The sequence below is a fragment of the Electrona antarctica genome (assembly GCF_951216825.1).
Source record: "Electrona antarctica genome assembly, chromosome: 1".
In the NCBI taxonomy this organism is placed as follows: domain Eukaryota; kingdom Metazoa; phylum Chordata; class Actinopteri; order Myctophiformes; family Myctophidae; genus Electrona; species Electrona antarctica.
In genome coordinates, this window is record NC_136806.1 from 18,223,709 (window position 1) to 18,235,206 (window position 11,498).

An 11,498-nucleotide genomic window follows, 5' to 3' on the forward strand; every position below is an offset into this window, starting at 1 on the left:
GAGCAACACAGCTTAATGTAGGGGTCACCGATTGCTGTGCTACATCCCCCTCATGTCCTCACCACCCCGTTCGGCTACACCACACACACTCACCTACACAATTCTCCACATGCAACACAGGGCCCTTATTGGCTAGCCCCCTCACATGGCGATCCCCACGCAACAAAACACAGCCAGCCACACACACACACACCCACCCACACACACACACACAATGCCCACGTTCGGAAATATCGCACTGAGCGCACTGTGCAAACCTGGCGTGGTACAAGCGGGACAAACCGACGCGCAAATATCGACACGAACAACAACAACAACACTACACGCACACGCGCGCGCTGCAACAACACACAGCTACGTCCAGTGTGTGTGTGTGTGTGTGTGTGCGTGCGTGCGTGCGCGGGGGGGAATTTGGATCGCCTCGCGATGCAGCGAAAATGCCACTACACTACACAGGGCTCGACAGTGCGACTAGGTACTCGCATTTGCGCCTTACAACATCACCGTGCGAGTTGTAACATTCACTTTGTACCACCGGTGCGACTACACAATCCGAACTTTAAAGCTACAACTTGCGCAGTTTACATCCACAAGAATGTGTCACTCTCTCGGTTCTGCACCGCTGCTGGAGAAGTATAGCACTGTCGCAGGCAGCGCCACTAATCCCCCCCCCCCCCCCCCCCCCCACACACCCCAGAGACGGAGGAGAGAGAAGAGAGCGAGAGAGACAGAGAGCACACACGTGAGTCCTGCAACTTATATTGACCCAATATTAATTTGTACAACCTAGCAAAGCATAAGATATCATGCTTTGGAGAATAGGCTGGTCTCTCTTTTTACAAGACATAAGCCATTGCATACAGCTTCTCAACCCTTTTAAATTTCAAGGACCCCCATAACTCTGAGAGTAAAACCAAATGGACCCATAAGAGTCCCATTTGATTCCATTTGTACAGTATCACAGTTAAACGTTATAACAGAGTCCATTTGGTTCCATTTGTACACTCTCAGAGTTACAGACCTGTAGGGTCCACTTGGTTCCATTTGTACACTCTCAGAGTTACAGACCTATAATGGGTCCATTTGGAACCCCCTCAAGGAACCATGAGGGTCCCTGGATCACACCTTTGACAGCCACTGCTTTAAATCTATACATAACTAATATAGAGCATATTTGATCCATTTATTGTTATGGATAAGAACAACAACACTACACGCGCGCGCGCGCACGCGCTGCAACACAAAACAGCTGCATACAACGCGTGTCACTGTGGACTTCTGTATCTGTGGACTTCTGTATCGCAACGCGGGGCAACGCAACTCTGGGATGAGCGGGCCGAAGGCCCGCGAAATTCTAGTATAGTACAGTAGAGTAGGGTGACCATATTCTGAATTCCCAAAAAGAGGACAAATGTGCGCGTGCATGTGTTGTGCATGTGCGCGTGTGTGCATGTGTTGTGCGTGTGTGAAAACAAAATGCGGGTCGTGGTTCTGTTTGAATTAAATTCAGATGTCAAAACTAGAAAAAGTGCCCTTCTGGGCACAGGTCTCCACCAGGATGATAGGAGTGTGTGTGATGTTTGGCAAAATGTTTAGGAGTAATATAAACATGTTTTTTTGTTTGTTTGTTTCTTGTAACAATTTTCTTCCAAAATCATGTGAGCAATCATGTGAGCTTTGGAAGCCAATCTTAGCCAATCAGGATGGAAGATGGGAAATTGTGCAGATCTGTGTTGATCACATGACTATGGAGATAGTGTATACTGAATTGTGTGATGTATAGATAAAATGTGTACGAGTTATCTACAGAAATGTGTTTTGCCTAAATCGGGCCTCATGGTGGCGCTATAACAGGCCGTTGAGGAATATTTGGGGCAGAGGTTCATCATTGGCATCCAGGGAGTGTGTGTGCACAGTTTGGCATGGATCGGGCCAACGGTGCTGGAGATTAGCTGATAACGGACGGACGGAAGGACACACAAACACACACACACACACGGACGGAGTGCAAAACATACTCTCTCCCCATGCCTTCGGCCTGGTGGAGACAATAATCTATAGTTATGTATTTATGTATAGCAGTGGCTCTCAAAGGGGTGACCCTCAGGGTTCCTTGAGGGGTCACAGGTCTGTAACTCAGAGTCCAAAATACATCTCATCTTTCCTGAAATGGGACTCCGAACCCTACCACACCAGGTCAAGTAATTTCCCCAAATTCAAGGTACCAAAAGTTAACTCTGAACTAGGTAAATCTGCCTTTAGCTTCTGTGGCCCAAATACATGGAACGACCTACAAAATACATTAAAATTGACCACATTGGTCATCGTTTTAAAATTGCATCGTTTTAAAACCTTGGTGAGCATACAGACCCCCACAATATGTAACTGTTTTTAGATCATTTTGAATTTTGTTTTAGCTTGTTTTAGTTTTAGCTTTTTATTTGTAAACCTACTATGTAATTCACATGTATACCTTTTGTTTTTCTTTTCCTGATCTTCTGATGTATTATTTGTAATGTTTTTGTATTGTGATTGTATTACTTGACGACACTGAAAATGAGTTTGATTACTCAGTGTAATTTCGAGAATAAATAAAACTTGAATGAATGTATGAATGGAACCAAATGGACCCTTACAGGTCTGTAACTCTTGTGACACCTTGGAGAAGGTAGTGGTCCTTATAGTGGGACCCGGATATTGACTGCATTGTGGCAAAAAAATAAATAAATAAATACATTAATATATATATATATATATATATATATATAAGTGTGTGTGTGTGTGTGTGTGTGTGTGTGTGTGTGTGTAGTAGGGATCCTGATCGGAGATCTGACCTCAGAGTGAGTGAGGGTCAGGCCATGTGTTTGTGTGTGTGCGCATGCGTACGTGTGTGAATGATAGTCTCAGGCCCAAAACTACCCTATTCCTAAATGGTAAATGGTGCATTTATATAGCGCCTTTATCCAAGGCGCTTTACATAGATTGTGCATTACATTCACCCATTCACACACACATTCATACACCGATTGCAGCGGAAGCCATGCAAGGTACCAACCAGCACATCGGGAGCAATTTGGGGTTCAGTGTCTTGCCCAAGGACACTTCGACATGTAGACAGGAGGAGCCGGGATTCGAACCGCCGACCCATGGATCATTGGACGACCTGCTCTACCTCATGAGCCACAGCCGCCCTAAACTTAACCCCAGTAAAACTATGCCTAACCCTAAACTTATTTCTAACCTCGGATTCTCAGTAAAACAAAATAATGCATGCACGTTTTCATAGTAAATGCGACCTGTGATCACAACAATACACAGGGGAAACAGAACTAACAATCAACACAAGGATTAACTGGGAGCCTAGGAGACACAGGTGGAGAAAGCTAGTAACCACAGGGAGGTGAAACAAGACAGGCAAACAACAACTAGACAAAACAGCAAACACAGCACTACATAATACAAGTAGGCCTATACAACAGACAGATCATGACATTTGGACATGTATAACGACTAAAATGTGAGCCTTTGAGGCCGAACATTTACCGTAAATAGATCGTTTCAAAGTGGCTGAGGTCCTTGATGAATCATCTCATCCCACATACAAATTAATATAAGTGATATGTTAATTATTAGTGCATCATTAAATAACTAATAGTTTTAAATTACCTATAAGTGACCATTTTGTATTATTTTTAGGCATTCTCTCTCCTTTCCTCTCTTTTCTGAAAAACAATTTGAGTTAATTTTATGCAGGGTGTGGGACAAACAGTATGTAACTTTTATTATTGGAAACTTATCTGAAGATAAACAGTCCACAGTGTACTTAGAGTGATGGTTGTAGACCAAAATAAATACGTTTCTAAGAAAAGCACAATTACGTAGGACTTATCAGAGACCTTTCAGCTTCAACGTATCACACCCAGTCTTCTCGTTTTAAGACCCAGGGCATTTGAGGACAGGTATATATATAGAGCAGAAGGGCCATAGTTACTGTACAGTAGGTCTGCATTTCTTCTGAGACTGAAAGAAATCACCAAGAAGCAAGTCACACACACACACACACACACACACACACACACACACACACACACACACACACACACACACACACACACACACACACACACACACACACACACACACACACACACACACACACACACACACAGTAAATAGTAACACCTCTGCACTTTCTTCTTATTTATTTATTTTATTAGACAAATGTCAAGTGGTAAATTATTCCAATAAACTATAGTCCCATAAATGAGCGACTGTTGTTTTTGCTTTGTCTTTTGAACTATGTATAACAATATGACCATTAACAGCATATCTTGTATTGTGAGTATGTGTATCGTCAGCCGTTACAATAATCTATCTGGTCAAACTAAAACTTTTTAGTTAAATTTTGAGTTAATAACACAACAGAAACATGTGGCCAAGCTTGAGCCATGGAGAGGCTGGAGTGCATTTTCAATACTAGTTATTTTAGAACAGTCCAGAACAAGTCTAGCAGCCCCGTTTTGTCCAACCTGTAATTTAGCAAGATATGTTTTAGACGTAGATGACCATACTGTTGAACAATAATCCAAGTGACACAAACTTAATGATTTACAACCTTGACCCAGGATGTCAGAATGTACATAAAATAAACCCTTTCTTACATTTGCAATACCTCTACCCATACCCAGCTATTATAAATGAATTATATATTTATTATAAATTATAAATGGAATTATATATTATATAAATCCTATTGTATTTATATCCTCAGTCCACAATACTTGACTGTCAAGGACAATGCCCGCCACCAGCTATGGATAAGTCAAGTTTAGGTGTAGTAACCAATTTGTGTCTTGACCCAAAGACAATGATCTTAGTTTCACATATATGTATGGCTAATTTGTATGTTTTTATCCAATCACATACTATTTTCAACTCACTAGACAGAACTCGATTGTATACTGCAAGCATGAGCTTGCAGTATAATGTACAGTGAATCATCCGCGTACATTGTTATACCTGCGTTATTCACATTCACAACAGAGGGCAAGTCATTAGTATAAAGATTGAAAACTGCTCCTGCAATTTTTCGTTTCAATAAGAGCTGTAGAAGACAAGTGGCCCTTTCTGTAAGCATGTTGATATTTGGTAGTCAGACTACTGTAGTTAAAATACACAGTCTTTTTTAATCATTAAAGATACAAGTAGGAGAAAGGGAGCCAAGTAAGCCAATATGAGTATGGTGCACTTGACTACAAGGATTATTATCTGTCAATTATTTATAAAATAAACAGATTTTACAGCGATGGATGCAGACCAAAATAAATATTGCAGAATCTACTAGAAACGTCTAGAAAAGCATACGTAGGACTTTATCAGAGACTTTTCAGCTTCAACCTATCACAGCCAGTCTTCTCGTTTTGGGGCGGAGGACATTTCAGGTATATATAGAGCAGAAGGGCTCTAGTTGTAGCCTACAGTAGGTCTGCATTTCTTCTGAGACTGAAGGAAATCACCAAGAAGCAACCATGGTTGAATGGACAGATGAAGAACGTACCATGATTAAATACATCTTCGATACTCTGAACTATGAAGAAGTCGGACCCGCGGCTCTGTGCAGGTACAGTTCCTCTCTAACAAAACCAGATCAATAATCAGATGTCATGTTTAGCATTTTGTCTGATCATTCCCTTCACTAAAATGTCAACGTAATCATGATCTGTTTCCGCAGGTGTCTGATCGTGTATCCATGGTGCCTGCGGTACTTCAGCACCTATGGTAACCTGTACAACGCCCAGGACATCATACTTAACCCGAAGATCGCAGCCCACGGCACCAAGATTGTGCACGGTCTGGACAAAGCCATGCAGAACATGGACAACATCAAGGAGACCTATAAGGAGTTGAGTACCCTGCACTCCGAGGTTCTGCACGTCGACCCAGACAATTTCAGGGTACGTTTTATAATAAGAACTAATAATAAGAAGAAGAATGAACTTAATTAATATATAGCACCTTTCTTCTAAACAAATGAATACACTGCAGTGTTTTAAAAACAACATGTAAAGCACACAGAAGTAATGATGAAAAGTAATAATACAAACATGGCTTGAATTAAATGCAAGCTAAGTCAATACATTTTATTGAAAGTCAATACATACAATACATTATAACATTATCTGCAAGGCCGTACATATAGCTATCTGCCAGCTATCTGTATACGAGCTGAGCAACGTGCTACCATGCAGGACAGTATATACAGTAGGACTACAATTTACAATTTTACAATTTAGGCATCTTAATCCAGAGCGATTTACATTAAGCAAGAACAAAGTTTTATCATGAAACATGCGTAAGCTAAGAACGTAACAGTGGAATATCTATATAATTAAACTATACATATAAACTATACATATATATTATACTATGCTATACATATGTACTATGACGTGCTATGACTACATACAATGCAATTATAGTGCTGTCTACATAACATGCTATAAGTCTGTATCAAATGCTATCTAAGTCTACAGAAATGCTATCTAAGGGGGTAGGGTAAGTGCTATGGGCCATAATGGAGTCTGAAAAGGTGGGTTTTCAGACTACGGCGGAAGATTGGGAGTGATGCTGCAGTTCTGACTGCAACGGGAAGTGCATTCCACAGTTTTGGAGCCAGAAGGGAGAAGAGTTTGGGACGTGTGGAGCATTGTCCCGGCGTTTTTAGTGAGGGTACTTCCAGCTTCCCTGCGGGCTAATAGGCCTATGGCTAACGTAACAGTGGGTAGGCCTATAGTACTTTCACTGCAAGTGCAGTTGACACGCTGTGGCACTCTTCTCTTCGGTCAGCTTTCCATTTTTATTACCAACGAGAACAGGGCGATTCACTTTTCGTGGCTCCACTGTAGGTGCATATCTTTGGTCCGACGTACTAACAGTCCGACATGCAATATATAATAAAATATAATAGTCTGACACCCGACCCCAAACCCTAACCTAATCCAGCTGCACGGGGAAGCCACGGCCACACATGTGTTTTAACCGGCCACGCATGTCGGGAGCCACGGGTGAATCTTAACCAGCCACGCATGCGTCTTAACCGGCCACGCGTGTCGGGAGCCACGGGTGAATCTTAACCAGCCACACATGCGTCTTAACCGGCCATGCGTGTCGGGAGCCACGGGTGAATCTTAACCAGCCATGCATGCGTCTTAACCAGCCACGGGTGAATCTTAACCAGCCACATGTGTCTTAACCGGCCACATGTCGTACTGTTTGTATGTCGGACCAACGTATGCGCCCCTTGTCGAGTGACATGCTAAAATTGCTAGAAATGGGCGAGGTTATGTTGTGCTCCCAGAGACGGCAACATACCAAACACTGTACATAAAATACTGTGTCCACTCATTCTAACGGTAACCACCATCCATGGTGTTGAAAGATGCACAGTCACTATACTGTAGCTGTACTAAGTGCTAAATAGATTGTCCCCCATCCTGATGAAAAACACTATGCTTTTATACGTACAGTACGTGCACATATGTATGAACATATAGTTCCTGTTAGGGGTTTCAATAAGCTTATCTCCAAATGGTTCAACTGCTACTGCAATACACTGTTGTCATGGAATATATGCATGAGAGTTTATTCTTCATTGCAGTTCTTAAAGTTGAACATTTGCTGATGTACCATTAGTTTAGCCACTTGTGTTCATTTTCACAACAGCCCTTTCAAAACCAAAAGTTGCAGCATTGGCCCCTATCTCAAATACAAGGTTTTGTACTAGTAATAGCAAATAATATTTACTTCAGTTAACACGCAAGCTATGTTTGCTATACTAACATTGAATCACTTTTATTTTATTTTTGTAACCAAAATGGGAAATCTATAAGATGTGGAACCGATGAGCAGAATATGAATAGTTTTAACAAATTCACCTCCAGGCCAGGTATCTAACAGTGTTTTCTCTGCTTCACAGCTGTTTTCTGACTGCCTCTCCATTGTCATTGCCGGCAAGCTGGGCATCCAAACCTTCACTCCTGAAATGCAGGCCGCCTGGCAGAAGTTCTTGAACGTAGTGTGCTCCGCTCTGGGCCGGCAGTACCACTAAAGGTCCATGAGCCTCCAGGCCAGCAGAACCGGAGGCCTATGGAACTCAATAAATGCACAGCTTTGAAAATAAAAAAAATCTATTGAAATAAATATGAAAACTTCATCATTTAATTTGTTATCTACAAACAAAAAATGTAAAAGAGATAGGAAGCAGCCTAGGTTTGAAAATGTGAATGATAACATTTGAAGGCAAAATATAGACCAGTTTACCAGCCTTTACAGTAGCCTAAATTGTTACATACTGGTAATATAGTCAAAAGTGTCAGGTTTTCTAAATGTTGAAAAATTAAAAAATAAATGGCCGACCTACAAGCTTATAAAAAACCCCGAACAAAATAGTCTATAATATAAGTTTAAATAGATTTGTTAAAATGTGTTTTTTGTGGAGAATGGATATCCAAATTATTATCTTTAAATATGTCAAAGTATTTAGTTTAGTGGCTCTGTCTGGTAATATTCCGGGACTCAAAACAGGTTGAAACCCCACGAGGAGCTAGCAATACGTAAAAATATCTGCTGCAACCTCAAAGTTCACATGCACAACTTTATTTAGATGAAGACTAAGGACAGCTAGGTTTCAGCAATCCATACGGCTCCTTGCCTCAACTTTGAGACACATTAAATTCCTACCTAACACAAATAGGACACTGAAAGATTAGCCTCTAAAAAATGATAGGCCTACTGACAAAGAATTTAATTGGTTTATTTTTGTTCTACCTTTATCACTTGATTCTGTGAGATGCTATGGAAGTGTGCGGACTAGCCAGCATCAACTTGAGACTCCTGGAAGGCTGCCCTCCACTCCCTCCTATCCGGCATCAGGGTTCAGAGCTCTGCTGTTTCCATGCAGTGTGTCTATATAGGTGCTGCACACGTGCTTTCCCCTCCCAGATGATTATTTAATGGCAGGAAGAAGGGCTTGCATGAGGTAACTTGGTTCAATACCTCTCTCTCTCTGGGCTCTATCTTACATCTGGTGCAACATGGTGCAAAGCGTTGCAAAGCCTGAAGAGACCAAGATAAGGAGACTTGCAGCTGTGTGTGTGTGTGTGTGTGTGTGTGTGTGTGTGTGTGTGTGTGTGTGTGTGTGTGTGTGTGTGTGTGTGTGTGTGTGTGTGTGTGTGTGTGTGTGTGAGTGAGCGTGCGTGCATGCATGCAGACTGTGTACTACGGTATATACGCTACAATTTTAAAATCCTTATACTTGGCTACACATTGTGTCTCGCACTGATAACAGCTGAGCCTGCTATTTTCAGTGTAGGACAGCGGCCATACGAAGGGATGGGACCTTCTGATTGGTTGCGATACCGTTTCAGAACGAAACCTCAAAATAAATGGCTTCTGCAAAAGTTACAACAGCGACACGGCTACAAAAAAGTTGAGCTGCTTTGAATCTTTTGCATCTGCCAATGTGAACGCAGCATCAGTTGTAACATTCTATTTCCCATTGTAACTCCCCAACCCTCACTGAGACTATCACTGCAACACACACACACACACACACACACACACACACACACACACACACACACACACACACACACACACACACACACACACACACACACACACACACACACACACACACACACACACACACACACACACACAATTGTACTTCACATACATGTAAGAACATAGTAATAGTAATTCTAGAGTCCCTAGCAGGCACCCCATACACTGCCTTAGATTAGATGAAACACCTTGAGGAAAAAAAAGTTTCTAACCAGCTGAGAGAGGACCACTGGCTCACTCACTCACTCACTCAGCTGGTTAGGAACTGCTTTTTTGACACTTTGTCAGTAAGACCGCCGTGTTTTACAATTCTATCAGTCGAACGGCAGCGTTTTACAATTCTAGCAGTCGAACGGCCGCGTTTTACAATTCTAGCAGTCGAACGGCCGCGTTTTACAATTCTATCAGTCGAACGGCCTAGTTTTACAATTCTATCAATCAAACGGCCGCGTTTTACAATTCTATCAGTCGAACGGCTGCGTTTTACAATTCTATCAGTCGAACGGCTGCGTTTTACAATTCTATCAGTCGAACGGCTGCGTTTTACAATTCTATCAGTCGAACGGCTGCATTTTACAATTATATCAGTCGAACGGCTGCGTTTTACAATTCTATCAGTCGAACGGCTGCATTTTACAATTCTAACAGTCGAACGGCTGCGTTTTACAATTCTATCAGTCGAACGGCTGCATTTTACAATTCTATCAGTCGAACGGCCACGTTTTACAATTCTATCAATTGAACGGCCGCGTTTTACAATTCTATCAGTCGAACGGCCACGTTTCACAATTCTATCAATCGAACGGCCACGTTTCACAATTATATCAGTGGAACGGCCGCGTTTTACCATTCTATCAGTCGAACGGCCTAGTTTTACAATTCTAGTACTTTCCTCCCAGTATCAATGGCACCGACCAACCTCATTCTCCTGGCTGCCATCTTCTCACACAGCCATGGATGTTTAGTAGCGCACATAGCATTCTGGTGTACTGCAGAGGTCAGGGATTTAGGGCAGGCTCTAGGGTCCAGCATTCACAGCATGTCACAGGAGAATGGACTCAGGGCTGAGAAGAAGCTGAGCTTGGGGGTCTGGGGTCATCACCCTGGCTGGTGTACCTGTGGAGCAGGTTGAGAGAGACACCATAAGCTTTGAGTATAAGTAAGTAAGGTAGAAAGAAAGAAAGTGAGCTGACCAAGAGCCATATACTGAACACTCACTGTACCCTATACATCACAATTAGCAACAGCAGACAAACATACACAGCCTGTATACGTATAATGCATCCTTCCGGTTACAACATATACAGCCTAGTAGTATACACTGTATACTACTTTTTTGCAACTGAATGGCTGGAAAGTGGAAATGAAGAGTTTACATCTAGTACACATAGTACATGCATACACCTTCCCTAATGATTATATCTGGTTTCAGTATTTATTTATGGTGTATTGTCTCTATTATTAAGGTTATTGTAGCAGTACATTTATATTGGGGGTCGGGAGGGGGTGGGGCAGGGGTCCTGAGACATTGCCAAAGCATTTCCGGGGGTCCCCGGCCAAAAACGTTGAGAACCCCTGGTATACAGAGCCTATTATTTTTTGACACTGTTTTTATTGACTGGCAGATTTTCACTTTAATTGTAGAGTTCATTTGGATTCATCGAGGATACATTTGGCATAAATTAATGTTTTTTTTCTCTAAACGTTGATGCTTCCATTTATTCCTGAAGTTGGACAAACAATATTTTTTTTCAGTTTTGGCAACAAAATGATATTTGATTACATTATGTTCCAAGTGCACACACTTGGAATAGATAACCATTTTAATATTGCAACAATATTGAACACTTCAATTTTACAATTCTGTCAGTAAG

The 11,498-nt window shown here is 41.8% G+C and overlaps 1 protein-coding gene across 1 annotated transcript; it reads left to right on the plus strand.

The window, feature by feature from the left end:
- Nucleotides 1-5,528: 5,528 nt before the first annotated feature.
- LOC306925643 (hemoglobin subunit beta-2-like) lies at nucleotides 5,529-8,107 on the plus strand (the record flags this gene model as incomplete). The annotated part of the gene is made up of 3 exons (XM_079504605.1): nucleotides 5,529-5,620; nucleotides 5,732-5,954; nucleotides 7,976-8,107. 3 exons carry the CDS (start codon nucleotides 5,529-5,531, stop codon nucleotides 8,105-8,107), a joined length of 447 nt encoding a protein of 148 aa, XP_079360731.1.
- Between the last annotated feature and the right edge of the window lie 3,391 nt (nucleotides 8,108-11,498).